The sequence below is a fragment of the Apiospora kogelbergensis genome (assembly GCF_038363985.1).
Source record: "Apiospora kogelbergensis strain CBS 113332 chromosome Unknown utg000005l_segment0_segment0, whole genome shotgun sequence".
Classification (NCBI taxonomy): domain Eukaryota; kingdom Fungi; phylum Ascomycota; class Sordariomycetes; order Amphisphaeriales; family Apiosporaceae; genus Apiospora; species Apiospora kogelbergensis.
The window spans coordinates 3716359-3738984 of record NW_027117422.1 but is presented as its reverse complement, the minus strand read 5'-3'; the positions used below and the strand labels follow the sequence as shown (position 1 = coordinate 3738984).

The 22626-nt window shown below is 53.2% G+C and overlaps 11 protein-coding genes across 11 annotated transcripts; 4 read left to right on the top strand and 7 right to left on the bottom strand.

Moving 5' to 3' along the window:
- Window positions 1–41: 41 nt before the first annotated feature.
- PG998_007835 (RTA1 like protein-domain-containing protein) lies at window positions 42–1188 on the bottom strand (the record flags this gene model as incomplete). Its single annotated transcript, XM_066874651.1, has 3 exons — window positions 42–792; window positions 865–1011; window positions 1070–1188. 3 exons carry the CDS (start codon window positions 1186–1188, stop codon window positions 42–44), a joined length of 1017 nt encoding a protein of 338 aa, XP_066730596.1.
- Window positions 1189–2193: 1005 nt separating this feature from the next.
- On the top strand, window positions 2194–2679 carry PG998_007834 (uncharacterized protein; the record flags this gene model as incomplete). Its single annotated transcript, XM_066874650.1, has 1 exon — window positions 2194–2679. One exon carries the CDS (start codon window positions 2194–2196, stop codon window positions 2677–2679), a length of 486 nt encoding a protein of 161 aa, XP_066730595.1.
- A 323-nt stretch (window positions 2680–3002) lies between these two features.
- PG998_007833 (uncharacterized protein) lies at window positions 3003–4038 on the top strand (the record flags this gene model as incomplete). Its single annotated transcript, XM_066874649.1, has 2 exons — window positions 3003–3305; window positions 3361–4038. 2 exons carry the CDS (start codon window positions 3003–3005, stop codon window positions 4036–4038), a joined length of 981 nt encoding a protein of 326 aa, XP_066730594.1.
- Window positions 4039–4402: 364 nt separating this feature from the next.
- PG998_007832 (uncharacterized protein) lies at window positions 4403–5461 on the bottom strand (the record flags this gene model as incomplete). Its single annotated transcript, XM_066874648.1, has 1 exon — window positions 4403–5461. One exon carries the CDS (start codon window positions 5459–5461, stop codon window positions 4403–4405), a length of 1059 nt encoding a protein of 352 aa, XP_066730593.1.
- Window positions 5462–6242: 781 nt separating this feature from the next.
- PG998_007831 (General transcription and DNA repair factor IIH subunit) lies at window positions 6243–7705 on the bottom strand (the record flags this gene model as incomplete). Its single annotated transcript, XM_066874647.1, has 2 exons — window positions 6243–6820; window positions 6895–7705. 2 exons carry the CDS (start codon window positions 7703–7705, stop codon window positions 6243–6245), a joined length of 1389 nt encoding a protein of 462 aa, XP_066730592.1.
- A 479-nt stretch (window positions 7706–8184) lies between these two features.
- Window positions 8185–9253, bottom strand: PG998_007830 (uncharacterized protein; the record flags this gene model as incomplete). The annotated part of the gene is made up of 2 exons (XM_066874646.1): window positions 8185–8811; window positions 8891–9253. 2 exons carry the CDS (start codon window positions 9251–9253, stop codon window positions 8185–8187), a joined length of 990 nt encoding a protein of 329 aa, XP_066730591.1.
- A 3847-nt stretch (window positions 9254–13100) lies between these two features.
- Window positions 13101–13775, bottom strand: PG998_007829 (uncharacterized protein; the record flags this gene model as incomplete). The annotated part of the gene is made up of 1 exon (XM_066874645.1): window positions 13101–13775. One exon carries the CDS (start codon window positions 13773–13775, stop codon window positions 13101–13103), a length of 675 nt encoding a protein of 224 aa, XP_066730590.1.
- A 682-nt stretch (window positions 13776–14457) lies between these two features.
- On the top strand, window positions 14458–14937 carry PG998_007828 (NAD(P)-binding protein; the record flags this gene model as incomplete). Its single annotated transcript, XM_066874644.1, has 1 exon — window positions 14458–14937. The coding sequence occupies one exon, from the start codon at window positions 14458–14460 to the stop codon at window positions 14935–14937; it is 480 nt and encodes a 159-aa protein (XP_066730589.1).
- Window positions 14938–16451: 1514 nt separating this feature from the next.
- Window positions 16452–17053, bottom strand: PG998_007827 (uncharacterized protein; the record flags this gene model as incomplete). Its single annotated transcript, XM_066874643.1, has 2 exons — window positions 16452–16944; window positions 17037–17053. The coding sequence occupies 2 exons, from the start codon at window positions 17051–17053 to the stop codon at window positions 16452–16454; spliced, it is 510 nt and encodes a 169-aa protein (XP_066730588.1).
- Window positions 17054–17815: 762 nt separating this feature from the next.
- Window positions 17816–18947, bottom strand: PG998_007826 (uncharacterized protein; the record flags this gene model as incomplete). The annotated part of the gene is made up of 2 exons (XM_066874642.1): window positions 17816–18539; window positions 18652–18947. 2 exons carry the CDS (start codon window positions 18945–18947, stop codon window positions 17816–17818), a joined length of 1020 nt encoding a protein of 339 aa, XP_066730587.1.
- A 1233-nt stretch (window positions 18948–20180) lies between these two features.
- Window positions 20181–22580, top strand: PG998_007825 (uncharacterized protein; the record flags this gene model as incomplete). Its single annotated transcript, XM_066874641.1, has 5 exons — window positions 20181–20568; window positions 20617–21193; window positions 21245–21566; window positions 21628–22108; window positions 22186–22580. 5 exons carry the CDS (start codon window positions 20181–20183, stop codon window positions 22578–22580), a joined length of 2163 nt encoding a protein of 720 aa, XP_066730586.1.
- Between the last annotated feature and the right edge of the window lie 46 nt (window positions 22581–22626).

Below are 22626 nucleotides of genomic sequence, written 5' to 3'. Positions count from 1 at the left end.
AAGAAGGTGCCCATAAGGCTCACGACACTGACCATGGACTTCTAAACGGTGGCTTTGCTTCGATGGTAGCCATTGTTTTCCCAGAAAGGCCTCTGCTTGCCATCTTTCTTATCATTCTCCCGGTCCAGTGCGCACTGCATCATGCCGAATGGGTCGATCAGGGTGATCCAAAGGTTCTGGCCGCTCTCCCAGCCGGGGCCGGCTAGCTCTGCCTTGCCATCCTGGGCTAGGTACATTTGGTAGCTCTCGGGGAGGTATCGTCGTGGGTGGAGGGCGTTCCATAGGAATATGTTGACCAGCATGACGGCGGCCTCGAAGACGTAGAAGAACCACTCGTGGCGCAGAATAGGGCTGACCGCGCTCCAGTCGACGTTTGGGTCCGTTAGCTGCGAGCGAGAAGTACTGAAGTGCTCGACGAGTCGGTAGATGGTTCGGACCAAAATGAGACCCGAGCTGATGTAGAGGGTCAATAGAACCATGGAAACATTGTGGTTCGCCACACCGGCTCGGCGGCAACGGTTGTAGAAGGTGGAAGCCAGGACGATGAACAGGCTGATGACCACTATTTGCAAGAAGAGGGATACCTTGGTTAGGATTTCGCCTAGCTGATGAATGTTGGCTCTGGCGTTAGGATTCGCAATGTAGGAGATTCCGAGGGCGTTCAAGATCTCAACAACGGCGGAAAGGGCACCGAACGTGGTAAGGACACGTCCAGGGTGGATTGGGGTGCAATAGGGCACATAGTACAATAGACGGCCAAGGATGTGGTAGTTGGCAAGCTCGACGAGGGGCCTGGTGACGAGCAGCGTGCGTGTCAGTCCCGGTTGTTCCAGCTCCAAGATTGAAGTTATGGTAGAAACTTACGGGGCAAAGTATATCAAGCACTGAGAAGCGATATACACGGGAATGTTATCGTAATGTCTAGTTTCATAGAGGCGGCAAGCGAAACCTGCGGTGAACAGAGCGCCGCAAAATGGATACAACGCCGTGACTTTGAAACATTTGAATCGCCTGCCATGTCCGAAGTCAGCATGAGTTACCAGATAGCAGTGAACTAATCCCGACTTACCAACATTGGACGAGATGAAAGGCCATGGTGACGATAAAGGCCGCCATGAAAAAGTCGGCTGCTCCAGCATTAGGGGCATAGTAATAAAGAGATCCGCCAACCTTCTTTCCGTCTGACATCTTGTCTTGGAGGAAGTCTGGCGTGTTGCTATAAAAGTCCAATGCTTCAACGTTCACAATAGTAAGGCAATGGATTGTAGGAAAATAATTTTAAGGGGGCAGGTCGTAGGGAACACAGACACGGCGCCAGGAAGAAACCACTTCGGCCTTATAACCCGTTGCTGTCGGCCATCTAAGATGATGCTATTCCAACTGACTTGACTGAAATAGGCAATGCAGAGTATGTACGTACATGCACTCCCCGCCCAGTCGCGCACGTCGCGTATTGCCGTAGTAAAAGGTGCAATTGGCGCAGCAGCGAAGTAAGTGCATCAGGTGAGCACTAAACCAGGCCCAAAGACCTTAGAAGCTTGAGAATATGCGATATGCGGTATCATGTCATGGCAGATACACGGCGCGTTACCGGTCCGAAGTGAAGTCCCAATTGGGGGAGGTTCGGAACAGGGGTCTTCGTGCTTCCCCATTAGGCAGCCTCAGCCGCAGCGGTCAACAGGTCAACCACGCCTCTTCTCGTCATCGTGTGCTACACCAAGAGTCGAAATGATGAGATGGTTGATTTCAGGTCTCTTGTTCTTCGCCAGCTCGAGTCTGGTCTCGGCTTACTACAGAGACAACCCAGTCCTTGACCTGGTACCAGCCGTGGCTGTCGGCGAGCCGACGCTGGTGAGAGTCAACCTCAGTGCCCATGACCCGTGCAATGAGATCACACAAAGGAAAGGCTGCAACTGGCCGTACATGGAGATCAATCTGGCTGCCGCACCCTTGGACCCGCCTGGGAGGGAGAAATACTGGATGCCGTATTGTATGCAGCCACCCGCGGGGCTAGGGCAGCGCGCCTCTATCTCGTCGCATTGCCAGACTGACCGACTTTGCTCTAGGTTTCGTGGCCGGTTGTCTGACGACTAACGTTACGAGCTTCAACTTCACTCTCCCCCGGGATCGCTCCCGGACGGGGGTCCGTACGAGCTGTCCTACAAGTTTTTCAACCTCACCAACGACCCGAGGATGCCCATTGATTTTTACATGCCCAGCCAATCCATGTACGACCAGCCCGAGTTCAACATCACGGGCAACGACCACAGCGACCCGAGCGCGCAGTGGACGCAATACGATAGAGGCGGCCACTGGTGGGGAGGGCTGGGCAACCTGGAAGGCTGGCTTACCAACATGTCGTGCGCCAGCGTCGGATGTGCCCGACAGTGCGCCCAAAACATCCTGTGGCCCTTGCTGCCCACGTCGCCGACAAGCAATGCCGAGATGACGGCGTGCCTCAAGGCGTGCCCGGGATACGGCTGGGACCCGCATGCGTGTACGCGGGAGAATGTGCTGGAACCGCCGACAAGTACGGGAGGAGGAAACGGAGGTGCGACTCGGCCCACAGCGTCGATGCCGCCGACGTCGGCCGGATCCAAGATCATTTGGAGGCAGCTGTCGATGCTGAGCTCCGTCAAGATGCTTTCCGCCGCTTCGATAATCCTAAACGCAGTGTAGTCTTGATGGGGAATCCAGTGACCAAAGTTGCAATGCGTGATTGAATTGTGAAAAGGAGGTCCAAATAAGCCATCGAAACCGTAGTGCCCTCTGGTCGATCGGCGGCCTGACCTGACCTAACCATGGCGCGGGGCAGCCGAGGTCCAGTACCCCAGACTTTACAAACCAGGGCACCCGACCTACTCTCTCTGCTCTCACGGGTAGACCATGCATCAATAGACTAGAGCATGATAGAACATAGATCCCTAGACACATCATAGCCCTTCGCCCGTTCACTGCTACATCCTCGATCTCCAACTCCAGTATACCCAGTTGAAAGAAGAATGCCGGTCCAAACGCCACCAGCAGCGGTTCCTACATTCGCCGCCGCGACCGCCGTACAGCAGGTCGACAGCCACACTTACAGCGCCGATTTTGACCCGGCCTGGAGTGTAGGCAGCGTGCCGCACGGTGGCGTCGTGACCTCGGTGCTGCTGCGGTGCGCGGCGCTGCACTTCGGTACCACCCTGGCCACGCAAAGCCAACCGCACGCTATCACGCTGCACGCCGAGTTCCTGCGCCGGACCCAGGCCGGACCCGCCACGTTGCGCGTGCGCGACGTCAAGCTGGGCCGGCAGACCAGCACGGTACACGTGACCTTGTCGCAGCGGCAAGAGGGGAGGAGGAGAAATTGACAGCGAGAGGGAAGAAGTCGTCGCCTACATCACCCACACCAACCTCGCGTCCGAGTCTGGTCCCACATTCGCAACGGGCTGGCAGCTAGAGCCGCTGCCGCCCCCGACACCCTCCGACTTCGCCGCCCTCACTGGTGGTAGCGACAACGATGCGCACTGGGCCGAGTGGACAGCGAAGCCGTTCCCGGAGTTCCGCCGCGTGATCCAGCAAATGCGCATCTACCTGCCGCGCGGCGGACGGCACGCGGCCGATGGCCTATGTGATGAGTGGGTGCGGTTCTCGGACCCGGCGCAGCGGTTCACCGACGCGAGCCTCGGCCTGGTGTCGGATCTGTGGCCGCAGGTAATCGAGAGCATGGTAACGGCACGCCAGGAACGGGAGTCTCCTTCTACTTCTTCCTCTTCGTCCTCTGGAAACGGCGACAAGAAACGGTTGCCGTTGGCCAAGTTCTGGTACCCGACTCTGCTGCTGAACCTGGACATCAAGAAGGCCCTGCCCTCCGAGGGCGTCGAGTGGCTGTTTGTCCGCGTCCGCGCCAAGCAGATCCGCAACGGGCGGCAGGATCTCGAGGTCGTCATCATGGATCAGCAAGGCGACATCGTGGCGCTAAGCCATCACGTTGCGTTGGTGTTGGACGCCAAGCGGAACACAGCGAGGAGGCGGAATGCCAATAGTAAGATATGATACAAGGCGGATAGAATCAGGATAGAATAAATACGAAAATAGGCACCCCAGCCAGGTCACCATGCCCCCAATCATAACGAACTAGCCGAGATTCTTGCATTGAAAGCGAGGAACTTCCAGATATTGGACGTTCAAACGGATAATGCAGTTGGCGTTGGGGGAAGGTGTAAGTATTGGACATTGACTCGGTCTTTGGGTATATGATCTGTCAATGAATCCGATGTGTGGGCTTCAAGCTAAGGTAAGTATACCGACCTTCCTGTATTTTCTCTTATCTTATAGTTTCCTTGCCCAGTATCTCTTCCAAGAAGTTTTGGGATAACAATGTGGTATCTTTGTTAAGTGTACAGCCCAAGCGAACCCTTCAGACAACACCAATCATATTCCCTCTCTTACTGCCATGATCATGTTTTCCTAGAAGGCGGCCAACCCATCCCTTGTTCGACTCGCCTTTGGGCAAGAGACACTCCTTACCCATGCGTCTTGCGTAGTTATACTGCCAAGTGTGTAGACTTTTCTTGGCTTCATTCGTGATGCACAATGCTTCGAGGTGAAGAAATACTCGCCGTGCTCGGTTGTCTTCGTCCATGAGGAGTGTGGCGTCCAACTCTGTTGAGGTCCGGTTGGACGCAGTGCTCGAGGTTGATGATGTGTGCTTGTGGCCTGTCTTGCGGAGATATGACAAGTTAGGAATGGATGATGATATCGGCATGGCAGTATTTTGGAGAGCCACGGGGGCAGGAGTTGGTTGAGAACGACCCGCATGTGCCGTGATCAAAGTGGTTAGGTTCTCCGGGAGCAACAATTCCGAGTGAAGCCGGTCCTGTAGAGCCATGAAGCGTCCTGTCCAGTACTCACACGGCTGGGCGTTGGTCACCTGCATGGGATGAACGACCTCGACTTCCTGAGTTGATGTGGTAGAAGCTGTACGGGGCCTATGGATTGCTTCCTCATTTACGCTGGCCCCCGATGAAGACGAGACTGTACGGCTAAAGCTTGGTAAGGAACCCCGGGAGAGAGATGCCGTCAGATTGGAGAAGACATCCAGCGTACGTGATTTGGGCAAACTTCCAAAGGGTCTGTATTTGGTCTTGAGGCTCTCTTTGGAGCCGTTTGGAGGGATGTTCTCGTTGTTGGTCTGAGACGAGTACAAGGTCGGGATAGCTGTGCGCGATGTGTGAGCTGCTGTAGCCGCGGGTGACTTGGGCACGACAATCCCGGTTGGCGTCACCTTTCGCGAGTGGTTCGTCATGCCACCGCGTGGTCGCTCATCCTTGGGGGCAACGGTGCTGCGGCGAAGTGGCGATTGGGCAATCGTACTGCCCGAAGCATAATACGGCAAATGATGACGGCGAAGTAAGGGATCCATACTTTCAGGAGGTACAAGTGTGCACTGAAATGGAGCTTGAGGAGATCCTAGCATGCCCTCAAAGTGCCAACAAGAACGACACGGTAGATGTGCAACGTCGTCCTGAGCAATTCCAGGGTATCCGCTTGATCAGCGTTCATGACGGATCGATCGAAGCAGTGTTGTTTGGTTCCTGGAGCACTGAAGTCTTGGAGTTCTGGGTTGTATGTTTGTGATTGAATAAGTTGAAGGTGAAGTTCAAGGTGAAAGTGAGGGCGAAGATATGATACATGTGACATGAGATTTCCTACTCGTGAGGAAAGGACGGCCAGACATCTTTCAACTGGCCTGCTTCCCTGTCCCTTATGCCTTCCAACGTTTAGTAGCTACTTCGATTGGAAACCATGCACGAGACGCGCTTTACATGTACTTACCCAACATGTTATTCAGTCGACTACATTGTCATTCAAATGTCTACATAACCAGTTGCGAATCCAAGGTAGATGCTGAATAGACAGTAACTAATCCGGCAGCTTCACACAAAACAAACCTCGCATCCACGGTTGCATTATGTTAGATACTGACTTTCACACGCGCACACACACGCACATACACCAGGAACTGCTCACTCTACCCCCAAAGGCCATAGGAGAATGGCCGACAACTTGAATGTCTAGGTACCTGGATATCACATCGCCTTCATTGCTCCTCGACACCATGTCATTTGACAGGAGTCTCGTGACGAAGAGCCTCTCAATAGAACGCCATCCCAATGTGTTAGTGCTGACTCCTCCTGACTTATTGTTCAGCTTTACGTCGGTTTTTCACTATAAGAGCCACAAGTCAGTCATGATTGTCAAGAGAAAGACCAAGGGGAGGGAGCAGGGAAAGTGAACTGACTGAAATCCTTAATCTGTTCCACCTTGTTGGTGAAAAACATGCCCTTCCTATCATTACGCCACTTGAGTACTCCGATCTCGCCGGCAAAATTGGCCATGTCCTCGTATTCGCGCACGCTCTCGAAGTCTTTGAAGAGAAAGCCGGGGCAAACGCTCATGCGCTCCGTATCCAACTGCCACAGACGGATCTGGTCAACAATGACAGGTGGTAACAGAGGCTTCTTCTGTGCGGCGGCTAATCGATGCATTTGCTCATGTGCATGTGTTGCCAAGTAAGAGATGATTTGATCCGAGGTGATGCCCATGTCTACGGCCTTCCTGATAGATTGCCGGGATAACTTTCCCGATACCAGTTCGCGGAATCGCATCTTGAGTTCGCAAAACAGGGCTAAAACAGCGATCTGCAGTGGTGATGATGTATACGCGTAGACGCGGAAGTTGGTCTCGAGGATGATGGCGTTCTTGTCCCCTGCGTCTGATATGCCCCCTTCCGAGGCGGCCAAGAAGCCAGCCGACACAGATCTCAGACTGGACTCTGAGCTCGTAAGAGTAGTGGCCAGCCGCGTAGGAAAATATTGCTGGTGGTCATGCGGGGAATGTAGATCAGACCAAAGTCGACTAGGTATGGCAGCATATTCCGCCGCGGCTCGGTCAAGGCATCTGTACTGTAGCCTCGACCCAGCTCTAGGGAGGCAAGGAGGAACAGGAATGACAGCATGTCCACGCTGTCCATACCAGCACGCTCCACATTCGCATCGGCAGCTTCAAGCCACAGCAGCAACAGCGTCCACACCTGCGAATTGGCCTCCTGCAGCAGGAAGGTAAAGCCCGCCTGTGTGATGCTGATTGTAGCTACACTTCGTTTCTCGACGAGGCGACCGGCGATGAGCAATTCTTTGACGGAAGCCTTAGGTCCGCCGCCGCCCGTATCCTTTTCGCGCATATCCGAGTACTCGACGGAGTTTACAACGTAGTGAAGAATGTCGTCCCATTTCTTTCGCGCATACCGGTCTAGAAATCCCAGGTCGACATCGGCGGGCACAGGGAGGGTGGAGGGCACGCCAAAGGAATGGTGGTCGCCGCCGCCTTCGAGGGCAAGCCGCAAACTGTTCCGGAAGTTGGTCGTCAGGGTCATGGACTGGGGTCCGGCGCTCTGGATGATGTGCAGGCTGCGCAAAGTCGCGAGGGCCTGGTCCTTCTGGCGCTTCGAGTTGGGCTTGACCCAGATTTCGAGGTCGGAGATCAGGAAGGGCGTGGGCATGTACAGCATGGCCATAACGATGGTCTTGGCAAGGTGCGGGAGCATGCGTCGGAATATGGCGAAGGCAGTCGAAGGCTGCTGGTAGAGCCGCTTGAAGGTGGTGCCTGGCAGCTTCTCCAGGTAGTCGGAGAGCTGGAGGGAGTTTGTGTTGACCGACATGGTGAGGGAAATGTCTGGTCAACAAGGAAATCAGTCGCTATCTCATGGTCGGCGGTGAGAATTTGGTTGAGTCGCGGTCGGCGGCAATCTCGAGATTGGATTGGAATGCGGCTTTGTCTTTCTGATCAGACTGATCAGAAAGTTCGATTTGGGGCAGCGGATGCTAGATGCCTGTCGTCACTTGGACGCAGGGATCAAATGCCCAAGTTGTCTTGTTTTTGATTGGCCAGAATAGCGCCAAGCTCTCTCCAGTGGGCGACCTGAGGCGGAATATTTTCCGCAGGCACTCAATCATCCATCATTGATCATTGACGATGCAATTAGGTGGCTAGCGAGTTATATAATGTCATTCAAAGTACACTGTATTGGGAAGCCTACGAACACCAATACTGCTCATCCTAAATGATGTATCGTACCGATCGTCACCGCAACCCAACCCGCAGCCATCTGTCTGATCTAATTGGGCCTCTTTCCTCGCCTCAGTTCCATCCGTCAATGGTATACTTGAAAGTCACATCACCTTTCCCGTGCTCGACGAGATTGCCATGGTCGTCAAACAGTGCCCGTTCCTTGTAAGTAACATTTCCATCCCAATCAACTAGTATGATGGTTTGCCTCTGAGTGCCGTATGCACCCTTGTCGAATAAGGTCCCATCGTCATGCCGAGAAGCCTCGAGGATTTCATCGCTCTCGTTTTCAATGTATTTGAAAGCGGCCTTCATCCTGCCCTGCTCCATTGCGTAGACCATGTCCTTCTCCTTGTCCTCGTCGGTGATAGCCGGAATGAAAATAGATTGCTTCAAAAAGTCCAGTCGTTCATCAAAGTCCATCTTGGCGCGGCGTGCAACGGCAGGTAGTGTGTCGTGGTCCAGGACCGAAAACAATAGCTCCGAAAGCTCGGCTTCGCCCGACCCATCAGCCACGGCCTTGTCGATCGCTTCCTGGAGCAATTGACTGCCTTGCTTGACTTTTGGCCAGGTCGCGGGCTCCTCGTATACTGTATTGCTGAGGCCCCAAACACCACCCCTCCTGCCCCCAATCCGGGGTACCCCGTCGACGGCTTCACTGCGGTTGGAGATGATGACCAGCGGCTCAACCTCGCGCTCCTGGACCCAGTTACCGTTCAGTTCTTCCTTGCTCCTTTTTTGGCTTGAGGTCGCCGCAGATGAGAGAGAACCCGCCCACGCCCTTTACCAGGCCACCCTCGAGCATCTTAGTGACGAACTGGTCCAGAGTCTCGTCGCTGGGCGCACCGAGCCACGCAGTCACCATACCGCCGCGACTACGAATGCCGTGAATCGGGTGTACTGTGTCATCGATGGTCTCGCGAAAGTTTGTGAGGACGGCGAGACGGCCCGACTTGGTCATTCCCATCCATGTGCCACGTTCCCGTCTCTGCAAGTCGCGTGACGAGAGGACCTTATTCCCGGATTCTTGGTGAGTCCACCATTTCGGACGACTGGTTGGCCGCAGCACGTACTCGTCCCGGTTGTCGAGAACGATGAGCGCGTAGTCCGGATGGGAGGTGGATACGAGTGCTATGCACATTGTAACGCTCTTTGTGGAAAAGGAAAGGAGGGAAAAACAGTATGATTTTAAGCTGATGGCGGGAGTGACGATGTGATGGGCCAGTTAGTTATAACGGATCCTAGACTGTTGTGCTAGTATAGTTTGACGCCTAAACTGGTGTGCCCAACTCAACATCACACCGCTCAAGGTGCTGGCAATGTGCCTCTTAATAAACGGTTGTCTGCGAACCAAGCCAGCGGCATAACAGCACCTAAGCCCCCTTGCGCCTGCATGAATCAGCTGCTGTTCCTGCAGGTTAGGTAAATGTTACTGCCGTTCTTTACTTGGCGGTTGACTCCGTCGTATGGGACAGCCCATGTTAGCTGAAAAACGACGATCAACGAATGGACAAGAGCAGGAAAGAGTGCTCGTGATGTCCCGGTCTGTCGAATGTAGCCTGGTAGGTGCTGTGTTTGCAGTTTATACATCCGTCGACAAGACGGAGGCGGCCATCCAGACCAGTCAGTGTGGGAGGTGGGAGAGCCGAGAATCACAATCGCTGACAGCGGCCCAGCTTCTGGGCCTGGCACCCTGCATTAGCGCTGCCGGTATCCCCTCCAAGGGACCCGACATTCCCCGTTGTAGCCTAGAGACCCCGCGGAAGAATAGGGCGGGCGGCCAAACGGCCTCCTCTTGACGCCGACTTGGATGGTCTCGTGCCCTGTTTCGTCAACTCAATCCAAGGACGGGCATAATTCTGCGTTTATAAACGCAGTTTTCTTCTGGGATGCACTCGCTCAGCTTCCAGTGCCTCGGGTGCAGTCACCGATCAGCGACCAGACCGGGAATTTGTTGGGAGGCGTTGCAAGCTCTGTCAGGCCACTTTCCAGGGTTAAAATGTACGGTTTTGGGTAATCGCTGTCGGTTTGATGTCATTGGAGAGCGGCTGACGCCGAACCCGGGCGACTCCTACAACTCCTACGACCACCCCTAACGGAACAGGAAACAGGATCCGTCATCGGGACGCCTAGCCAAGAAAAGCACCGGTCACCTGAATCTTGGTGGTGCACGTTTTCCCTGCCTGGGACTGAACTAACTCAGTACCTGAGTTACTCACATCGTGCATTTGAATCTCCTACAAACGGGTCTGAAGTAACTAATCAAGGTGTTCTACCGAGACCTCGGTGGACGGGATCGTGTCAATGTTTACCTCGATTCCAGGAAGGCACAGCCTTAAGCATGCAAGGGAAGGTGCAATTGCATTTGGCGTCACTAGGTTGAAGGAACTGTGCAGAGTTGCGTAAGTTTAGCCACGTCTATGGCGACTGGAGATATCCATTAACTTGGGGCACTGTTGACATCTCACCACCCGCCTTGAAATACATACATACATACAGTCTCGTATCCCTATTCACGCAAACCTCCCCTTACTACTCTACAGTTCATCAGGATATGCCTGCGTCATTGCGACCATCAAATGAAAGTGTTGGCGAAGATCGGTTCTACAGTGCGCCCAGCAGTCGGTTGGGAAGTCACCATGTAAGTCCCAACCAACATTCAAATTGAGAAGGCTGCCAACAGAGACACAGACGTACGGACCAGAACCGTTTGACTATGCCGTAGATTCTGGCGCAGATATCCCGTCGAAGGGGGCTAGAAGCTTGGCCTTCGACCCCGAATCCAAGACTTCGCCGTCCCCTGGAAATATACTTGGTCTCGGGAAGCATCGCATTGATGATACGAAGCCGCCAGGTCCCACGAGTCTATCGCCAAACCCGAATGCGAATGCAGTCCCTTTCGTTAGCAAAAGAGTTCCCGAGTGCTCTTGCGACCTTGAGAATGGACTTGGGAGTTCCAAGCAGTCTACGAAGCCATTCTCGCCGCCAGTCACGATCAGGCAGCTGAGCACGACAGACGCTGACACATGTCTTCCACCTCCCCGAAGAAACTCAACAATAACGAACGAAGATACCGAGAACATAGTGAAGGATATCAAAAGATATCTATCCTATCGTCGCCACGGGACTTGTATGACGGTATCTGATATTGATCATCAAACATGTCCACAGAAGCCCAGGCCCAGCATGTTACCATCCTCGGGGACCGATACCATTGAAGTACAGCCTCGTCAAGCCTGCGATACATTCCTTGTCTCAACGGAAGACATTGTAGAGATACTGGATATAGTCATTGGCGGGCTCCGGTCACTACACGACAAACACCTTTCTACGGGTTGTCTTTCGGCAATATTGTCTGATCGCACTAGACCCAGAGCTGGTACCACTAATGAAAAGGGGATAATCCCACATTATTCAAAGTTTGCAGGGCCAGCCACTACTATCAGCTCCGTGAAATCTGTCTTCAGCGCTGCAGGATATGCCAAGGACCATGGCAACAGCCGTGCGCTATGCAACAACAAATCTACCATCATGACAAGGCAAAGCGTAACAGAGTGTGACTAGTATACACCCTCAGAAGGCTCCTTTTGTCCAAGTCCTCAGAATGGCGATACCGTTTCCAGGTGTTGCACCCCCACACTACCTCGTCAGCTTCGAGTGTGCACACACGAAGAGAAAGTGGTTTATCAGGAGCTGGCACCCATCACTTCAATCCACGCCAAAACGAATCCCCATGGCAGATGCTCCGACCTAGCTCAACACCGTTGCCACCCAAACGGGCTGTCGAACAGACAAAGACGCCTGTCACCATGTCCAATCAACGCGACATTGTATCATTCCCTCCACTCAGGTCACGGTCGTGCACCGCTGACTGGATCGTGCCCCAGCTCGTACAAGAGAATCTGCACCCGGACAGTCAGCACACCCCAACATTATATCAATGCGGGGTGGATGCTCATCGGGGATTCACTCCAGCGCCCAACGCGGACGGAGATTCTTTGATTTCGATCAGCGTCCTCCCAACCTCTACGAGTCCGTCTGGCGGATCATCCACGGGAAGCCCTATAAACCATGTGAAGAAAAGAATGGGATCTTCTATAGGAGTTGCAACTCATCGAAGACGGAGTACTTCCCAGTTTGCTGACCAACAAGACAAAAGTCTAGGTACTACTCTACTAGACAGTCTTAGACGATACAGTTTGATGCCTCTGCTAGACCAACCTCCTGAGGCTTTGAGGAGGAAGACAGTGGCCCCTCAGCCTCTTGAGGACGTACCTTTAGCTGGTCATAGACGATTGTCGAGCCGCGCCATGTTGGAGGAGATATTGGCAAAGTTCCCAAGTCAAGGCAGCGATTCCCGACATGCCTCTTCTTCTAGCAACCTCAGCAAAGCATCCCAGAAGGCCTCCACTCGAAGCAGTGCTGTTAGCCGTTATAGAAATGTATCTTGCATGGAGGACAACGCGCCTCACGTTTGTGTGGACGAACAACCGACGCCCATCTCGGAGGGATCGCTGGAGGATAGGCTTAGATAGCACCCCTTTTGACCCCTTGAATATTCCCACCTAAGAACTCTCAACTAGAAACAAAGTTCAAATATATAACACTGGAATAAAACCAACCATTGAGTACGACTGGCAGCATTGATAGAGTGAAATCCCATGTAAAGTTTGTTATTCGTGGTATATACCCTACACAAGAGATTAGAGACAATCGGGAAGGACTGCTATATGGTTGTTCTCCCTTTCCCCATCCTGTCAAGGCAAGCTCACGTGGCTAAATATGTCCGATGTCCCCAACAACATTTGAATATTGAGAAGCTAATGTTGTGATTAAGTAATTGGTAACTCTAGGGTCTTTATGACACTACATGCGTCTCCAGGCACTTTTTCCTTTTCAGTTCCCCCCTTCTTCTTTTTCCTCTTCCCCTCAGGATATCCGAAAAATGGTTAGTTGGCAAGTCATCTTTCGAGCATTTACAGGACATACTATTTCCACACACTAGCACTTTGAGGCCCTTGGGACTTTACCGCCTGGTATGTCTCACTCAACCCATCGTAAAGTTTTTTCACTCTTTCGATCTCTCCTCTCCATTTGCACTTCTTCTCCTCGCCGCCCGCTATCTCATCCATCAGGTCCGCAAAGCTCTTGGCCATGAAGAATTTGTTGCAATGGTTATACAGCGGACGCCTCTCAAGTTGTTCGCTGCTTTCTTGCGCGCCTTTCACCGCCGGGACCCGGAAGACCTCCCGCAAGATCTGGATGTCGTAAGGAATGCTGAAGCGGTCGCGGCTGTCCTCGTAGGTGAATAGATAGTAAAAGTTGTCGAAGCCGGACCATGTGATGCCGCTGAGGCACAGCGAGCACGGCTCATGCGTCGCCAGGAAAAGACAGTCCTTGGACACTGGTCTCGATGACGTTGCTGTCTCCGGCAAAGAGAAGAACTGCTGGATGCAGTTGATTTCCCCGTGCAAGAGCGGCGAGGCCTTTTCGTTGTTCGTGGCCACTGTCACGGCTGATAGGTCATCTTTGCGGAGGATCGCGGCGCCGAATAGCTTGCTTCCTGATGCGACGCCCTCGGCAGTCAGTGGTATGATCCTTGTCTCGATGGTTGAAAGCAACGTCCCCAATAGCGCTTCCGGGTCCTTTGCTGGCGAAGTCATCTTGGTGCTGGTTGATAGGCTTCTACTGATCTTGGAATGACGATGTGACTTCCCGACTCATGCTATGCGATCATGTAATTAAGTAGACCAACATTAACAAGATGTCGAAGATTTCGCCGATCAACCCGGCACTTTATAACACGCGCTATCGAAATCGGGGGTACCGCTTGCTAGACTCCGGTTAGGGAGCAATGCGGGTCGAGAGCTCGGCGACTTCCGATACCCCCCTTTCCTGGTGGCAACCGTATGTGACTTCGCTAACCTGACCAACTTTAGGTATATCATCGTTGAAGCAGCGGCCGATTTCCTCCCAAAAGGAGTGCTGCGGGGGAACTCCGATCAAGAGGGCATTGAATCGCTGACATATGCGACGTTGACGCCGATTCACTGCACTGCTCACAATCTATATCCCCGTTATTAGGTTGGAGATATAAGTGGGAATTAGGATTTCACGAAGTCCTAACGGTCGTGTATGGCGAAGCTGTGCGAGCGGGCTTGACGGAGGAACGGACGGACGCGGACTGAGGGGGGATGGAAGCGGAACTAGTAGTAAATCCCATGCTCTTCGGAGAGATAAGAAAGTTGGCATATAACTATCACGGGTTGTCGCCATATACAGATAGATCGGAACCAAGCTAAAGAGACTGAGTGACTTCAATATTCACCACGATCATTTCCAGTCATGAACACTTCACCTAAGCCCCCAAGAATCCTGCTCACAGGAGCGACTGGCTTCATTGGAGGTACCGTACTCACCCACCTTTTGTCCCAGTCCTCCCTTGCCCACCTGGATTTCACCTGCCTCGTGCGGGGAGCCGGTCGCGTCACGAAGCTCGCAGGACGTGTGGATGATCCATACATCGGGCCCCCGAACCTCGCGGACCGGCCCATCTCGGGTAATGACGAAAGCAGTGCTATCGGTCACTCCAGGCATGAAGAGTTGGAGGAATTTGACGACATGACCGACGACATATACGGGTATGAGAAGCGCCTAGAGGCCGCGAACCCGTACGCGCAGCGCACTGCGGAACTTGGCATCGTGGACACAGGCCTGGCGCTAGGTGTCAAGACGCTGGTCATCATGAGTGGCCTCATCTGGGGGGCACGGGGCTATTCAATCGGATCAGTATCCAGATTCCCGTCTATGTCCGCGCTGCTCTAGCGGCGGGCCGGACCGTGGTGGTCGGCCGGGGTGCTGAGGAGTGAGACCATGTACACGTCGAGGACCTCGTCGGACTGTACCGTACCATGCTGGAGGAGTTACTAGAGAACGGCGGGGAGAAGCTGCCTACAGGTAGGGAGGGGATCATATTCAGCGGCCACGGTCGGCACACTTGGCACGAGGTTGCGCAGGGCGTCGCGAATGCGTGCTTTGAAGCGGGTAGAGTCCCAGATAATACAGCGAAGAGTGTGGGGTTGAACGAGGCCACGAGAATCTTCGATATGGGAGTAGACGAACCAAACATCCCAGAGCTCGCTTTGTGTAGCAACCCAAGGACGGTGTCGACTGTGGCCCGAGGACTGGGCTGGAAGCCAACCAGGGCACAGGAGGCGTGGAGACAATGATTCCGAGATGACGCTGACTCAGTTCTGGGGTAGCTAGAATGCCTCGCAAGCTTATGGTATTATCAGGTATACAGAGTTACAGAGAAGATCAATACCAAGCGCGGGCTGCCTTTCGAAGTGGGAAATGAGGTGTATTACGGTGTACCTGATCAATGCTGATAGCTCTCCCAATGACAGACGTACCATCAGCGTACCCTAGTCTCAAAATTCGTCGTCCATCAATCAATCATTATTCATAACGGGGCGGGGGCGGTATTTTTATCGATCCCTTCTTGAACTGTGACCAGAACTCAGGCCAGTCGCATTTGCAAGTTGATGTATGGACAATCCCCGTATGCCCACCATTCACTCGGTATCACAATTTGTTCCGTGCCGTCTCGGTCCCCTTTCATACAGCTTGTTGGTTATTTCTTCCACTGGCCCGCGTTCTCGACGCCCTTGGCTACACCAGAGGCGCCGTTCTGGACGCCCGTTCCGAGGGAGCCGATAGCGTCGCCAACGGGCTTGCCCGCTGAGCCGGTGGCGCCAGTGATAGTGTCGCCGATGCCGCGGCCGGCTGCGCCTGTGACGTTACCGACGGTGCGGGAGACGCCGCCCACCGTGTTTCGAGGGCGCTGGTGACGAACTTGGCGGCACCGGTGGCGCCAGTGTCTTGTGAGTTGTCGAGAGGCATGTTGGTGGTTGGATTGGGGGATTTAGTGCTGTGGTTTCTTGCAGGCTTACAGACGTGGGTGAATGCGAGCAGTAGTAAGGAGAATGGTTGAGCCCAAGATGCGCTGTTTGTCTCTGGGGGTTATTTGTAGCAGTCCATCCCGGAGGCAACTGCCCCCGCCAAAGCAGGAAACCTTGAAGGTTGAGATGTGACGTCACAGACGCCCTTGTTGCTTGTCCGGGGTCGTCTCCTATTCATTGCGTAATCGCACTTGTTGCTACGCCATGTTCGAGGTACTATGTATGTAAAGCCACATTCCTGGCCTCAATGTGGTGTGGACGGGCCACCTGCTCAGGAATTGCTAATGCATTCCGGAACGAATATTTGACTGATAAAAAAATACACGTTTGCCCCCAGTATCCAGTCCCTGCCTTCCTCATTTCGCTCCATACTCGTCTCTAACCCAACAACCCCGCAAAGCCAACGAATGTCTTTGTCGACTCAACTTCCCCGCCCTTCATCGCCATCCCCGGCGCATCTAGAAGATACTGCGAGCAGTGCTCCGTGTGAAAGGGGTCTGCGATGACGCTGTCGAAGGCGGCCCGCCTCTCGAAGAGATTGGCGAATTGCTTGCGCCACATAACCGCGCAGTGGTTTACATGGTCGCGCCGCGACGTGTAGTAGAACTCAAGCGCCCCAAGAGCCTCGCCGCCTAGCTCGATGCGCTGCGTCAGTGCTGCATCGCGGTACGCCGACGAGCTACCGTCCTCGTACTCGGCTATAAAATCGACGTCGTAGCAGGGGGCCGGCACCCAGTTATTCAGCAGCACGTCAAACCGGCAGCTGCGGGATTTTGCTTCTTTCGTGGAGTTACCGCAGGTTAGGTATTTAGCCCCCGTCGTGATGTTGACGCGGTGCTGTTGTTGGTCATCACTGGCAGGGAGCCCAGGACTAGTGGTTATTGTGGCGTTCACGCTTGCTAATGGCGACGTACAATCCGTTGCTGTGTTGTTCGAGGGGGTGTTTGATAACACAACTAAGACCCAAAAAGAGAGGTCATGATGATGACCATGATATGCGATGCTACATGGATTGAGAGCATGCGATACTGGCAGTATGGCGCCCTCGGCGGCCCGGGCTGTCGAGGTTGAGTTCGTGGACTGGCTTCGACCAAGATTGGATCATCCGTGAACCCTTCATATTTGAGAAAGGGTTGATACTGGATTTCCATATGCCTGTGCGACACCATGCCTTTCCGTGTAAGTGATGACAGGTGCACTGATGGCTAGTTCGTAATTACCTAGAGTACTCGTATGTGTACTTTAATGATTAGCGAGTTCGACAGCGTTGCTTGCTACAAGGTAGCGACATTAATCAAGGTTGGGAGAATCTCGTGATGCTACCCTATAGTTGGCCGATTTTCTTTAATACGTATGGTAGTAATTCACAAGGAGTTGTTTATAAAGACAAGAGGCAATGACACCGACTGACACTTAGCTATGATCGACTTCAACAGAGAGCGTATCTCATCGTTGCCGGCAGGCGCAGCAGCATCACATTCATCCGATCACATTAAGCAGCTGAAACTACGGCAAATGGTATTTTCTAAACGCGACCTGAAGTCTCGATCGAAATTAATGAAGCAATCAACTCTGCTTCCCACCGTCGTTTCATGGTTTATATAGCTCTATGCGGGTGCTCAGACCATGAAACAGGGTGCAGCCCCCGCCATGGACACCAACCACATGGGCTACTGACTTGGATTTTCTCGGAATGCATGTTTCCGCCGCCGACTTTTTGGAGACTCTAGCATCGCCAATGATCACCACGGACTGAAGATATTCGATCTCTCTAACTTGGGTGCATCCTGCGTAGCGCGGGATGCCATGACAGTCTGGCCGTCCATGCTCATATAGACGACTCCCTGGTCCGCGCACACCACTTCGCCGAGCACAATCTCGCTCAGCCCATATTGGCCCAAATCGGTAACCATCTTCAATCCCAACCATTTAGCAAACCCCCGAGTCTTTTTGAGTGTGAATCGTTTCTGTTGGTCGATATCCCAGACTGCGAAGATGATGAATTGGTGGTGTGGTCGCGGTCCCTGAGGCGTAGGGGCTGTTTTTGTCACCCAGATGACACCCTCAATAGCAAGATTGGCCTTCCTTAGCCGGCCTAGCTTGATGGGGACTTCCATGCGCATGAGCGACTCCCAGATGGTATTTTGCCCGTCGTCGCGGAAGTCACAAGTCTCGCCGCAGACGCCCATGCGAGCGTGAGGTAGGATACCGCGGCCCGCAGCGGGTCGTCGCTCAAGCGCCGTGGCCCAGACCGAGTCGTTCTGGACCACGTAGACGTACATTGGTAGCCGGTTTCGCATAGTCGGCGTCGCCTGCCAGATGCTGGGCCAGTTTGCCCGGTCGCAGAATATATTGGGGGCTTGGTCAAGAAACGGAACGGTCGTAGTCGGTACGAAGGCGGGCCGTTCGCCGAGGAAAGTCTTGGGGTCTGAGGGCTTCCATGTCTTTACACCGAACCCAAGGGGACTGGCGGGATTGCAGTCTCTCAAATTCAATGGCTTCATGGGTGTTGGTACCTCCTTTCTGGTCTTTGTTCTGACTGGCGACCTTGTGTACTTTGGCATAGACGCTTGGGAACCGAAAGAGTTTGACAATAAGGCCAGCAGACACTTGACCATGAACCATGATGGGCTTGACATGGACGCCGCGGGCCCCAGAATCTTCTTGGACATTATTGTGTACGGTATTCTGAAGTATAGTGTCGTTGCCGTTAACGAAAACGAATGTGTCGACGGGGAATACCATAACAAGCTCTTGGACCCTGAACATGCCTGCTTTGACAACGCAAGGGAGGTTGCCTATCATGGCTGTCTCAAATCTGGAATCGCCAACAATCTTGTTGATCGCCACGATCACTCCCACATTCATCGACATAGTGGAATTCGTGAGAGCTTATGAGAAAGTGTAGGTGTAAGTGAGTATAGCCCCTAGATGGTGCGATTTGATTGATGTGGCTTGGACGATGCGGTTTGGATTGTTTATCGAAACAATTTTTATCATTAGAGAGTGCTGGTATTGCCCGACTTATTCGTGGGTAACCTGATTGTTATGGTCAAAACAATAGCCAACGCGGTTGGCCGTAATCGAAGCCGCGCAACTACAACAACATGTAGCTTAACTTGTGGAAAATTACAATGCAGCGAAAGATAATTCAACCTCACTTAGCATAGTTCACGACGAATTATATGTTTATAGTATATATTTCCTTTCCCCGTTGAGGATCTAAATTTTCGATCACAAGCAGCGCGCGGGATAGTATGGTTACTGATGCTATATCAAAACACAAGTTAATGCGCCCACTGGTTACACTCTGAAGGACAGGAAACCTACATGTTAGTTAAGCGATCTGCTATAATCTTAATTTATGAGGTAATTGTCATTACCAGGTATTAGCAAAGACAAGTATGCGTATGGAATCGATGGATGGAGGTTGGCTATCCCCAAGCAACACCAGCGGCCTTGAGCATTGAACGGCTCACAGGGCTGCAGGGTATCAGCTCATGGTGTCAATTTCAAGTCTGGGCGGCAGGCGACCCACAGGCCACAGCAACTAAGCCCAGGACCAGAATCAGATCATGCAACCATTGCTATCGAATGTCCGTTTCAGGGATAGTGCACCCAGCAAGATGGACCAGCATCGTCATTCGTGCTTCACGGACGAAGGGCACACGGCGAAGGTGGGCGGTGGCAGGTGGGGTTGATAAGTCTCGCTGGGAGGTGGGAGTTCGGCGCCGGTCCACGGCCGGTCTCTTATCTCCCTAACCAGAGACAGTAACGCTTATCGGCAGAATGAGGGGTAGGCAGTAGGGGCTTCAGGGGGCTGCGCAACCTACACTCGTCGCTATACCACTGCAAGCTGCCATGAGTAATGCTGATGATTGGCGTGGCACACCTTATCGTTAGGTAACCAGCCAGGCAGCTAGGCCTGAGATTGGAGAAGCCTCAAGGTTTATCGGCTTTCAGGCATATCACGCTCTCAACCGTCCCTGGTGGCTAGTATTTCCTTATCGAGACATGGCTTCCTCAGCCCCGAACATTCATATGGCCTGCTTTATATCAAGGACCGCCTCGCCAGCTAGATACTCTGCCATATAAATCCAGTCTACCATGCCACTCTATGATCCATCACTCTCCTACCCACCCTTTTCGACCAAGACAAGACTCATCCCATCCGAACGTTGTCACAATGGTCTCAGCTGTGGCAAAACCCGACTTGCATCCCTTGACCCATTGACGGCAGAGGAGATCGAAGTCGCCATCTCTATTGTGAACAAGGCCCATGGCGATGTCCTCTTCAATGTCGTATCCCTTCATGAGCCCCGCAAGGCGGAGATGACGAAATGGCTCCAGGACTCGACAAATCTCCCTAAGCCCGCCAGAGTTGCTGATGTCGTTGTCATCGCCCCTGGCGGCAAGGTATACGACGGTTTGATCGATTTGCAGGACGGAAAAATCACCAAATGGGAATTACTAGAGGGCCTTCAACCCATCGTGAGTCAACACCTCTCTTCCCAATGTCATCCATGTAGGAGAAGCTAACAAGTCGGCTCCAGATCACTATGGAAGAACTTCAGGCAGTGGAGCACGTCTGCCGGAAAGACTCCAAGGTCATTGAGCAGTGCGAGATCAGCGGAATACCCAAGGAAGACATGCACAAGGTCTACTGTGACCCGTGGACCATCGGCTACGACGAACGCCATGGCAACACGATCCGGTTACAGCAGGCTCTCATGTACTACCGGCCCAACCCGGATGACTGCCAATACGCATATCCGTTGGACTTTTGCCCAATCTATGACGGCGAAAAAGAAGGCCATAATTGGTATCGACATCCCGAAGGTCAGGAGACCATTGAACAAGGCCGCCCCGATCAACTACCACCCCGCTGCAGTCGAGGCGGCTGGAGGCTACAGGACTAATCTGAAGCCCATCGACATTACCCAGCCGGAAGGCGTTTCATTCGAGATGAAGGGTCGGCAACTGGAGTGGCAAAACTGGAAATTCCACATCGGCTTCAACTACCGAGAAGGGATTGTCTTCAATGACATCTCTTATAACGACAAGGGGACAGTTCGGCCAGTCTTTTACCGCCTATCGTTGTCCGAGATGGTGGTCCCATAGTAAGCCAGCAAGTCCGGATTCGTATTCTCATTGATGCTAACCAGGAGTAGTGGAAACCCTGAGCATCCTCATCAACGCAAACATGCTTTTGACTTGGGCGAGTATGGAGCTGGCTACATGACCAACAGCCTCTCACTCGGCTGCGATTGCAAGGGTTCCATCCACTATCTCGATGCCGAGTTCCCTTCTCGAGAAGGTGGCATCCGCACCATCAAGAATGCCGTCTGTATTCACGAAGAGGACGCAGGTATCCTCTTCAAGCACACCGACTTCCGTGATGACTCGACTATCGTGACCCGTGCACGCAAACTCATCGTCCAGCAGGTCTTCACTGCCGCGAACTACGAGTACGCTATTCAGTGGATATTCCATGTAAGGACCTTGTAGCTCCATGATAATATCGCTGCTTGCTCTATGCTGACACACAATGTAGCAAGATGGGACAATCCAGCCGGAAATCAAGCTAACAGGTATCCTCAACACCTATGCGATGAACCCAGACGAGGATCTCGGAGGCTGGGGCACCCAAGTCTATCCCGGGGTCAACGCCCAGAACCACCAGCATCTCTTCTGTCTTCGCATTGATGCCAACGTCGACGGGCCTAATAACACCGTCTTCATGTCGGATGCAATGCCTTCCGATGCACCAGTTGGCAGCAAGGAGAACTTCTACGGTAATGCTTTCTACGCAAAGAGAACCAAGCTAGCCACCACGGGTCAAGCGGCCACACCGTACAACGGCGACACGGCAAGAACCTGGGACATTTGCAACACCAACCGATTGCATCCCTACAGCGGCAAGCCAGCCTCCTACAAGCTTGTTAGTCGCGAGGTGCCCAGATTAATGCCGAAGGAGGGCTCGTTAGTGTGGAAGCGTGCTGGCTTTGCAAGAAATGCAGTTCACGTAACTAAGTGTAAGGCTTCCGGTCTTCTCTGTTTATACTCCCTACACATTGTGATCAACGGTGACTAACCACTGAACAACAATTAGACAGCGATGATCAGCTATGGGCAGCTGGTCGCCACGTCCCTCAGACCTCTGGCGAGCCGTCGCAAGGTATCCCCGAGTGGATGGGCGACGGCTCCGAGTCCATCGACAACACCGACGTCGTGCTCTGGCACACGTTCGGCGTGGTTCACTTCCCGGCCCCCGAGGACTTCCCCGTGATGCCAGTGGAGCCCATCACACTCATCCTGAAGCCGCGGAACTTCTTCGACAACAACCCCGTCATGGATGTTCCACCAAGCTACGCTAGCACTCCGAGCCAAGTGGCGGCGAACAACGCTGGCGTGTATGACGCCGCGGACAAGATCAGCAAGCTTGCTTTCGGGAAGGACTGCTGCTCCACCGGGACTAATGGGACGAATGGCGTAAATGGGCACTGAGTGCTCTTTGAGAGGCTGATGTTGGCCTCTTTGTATTTGATGTTGG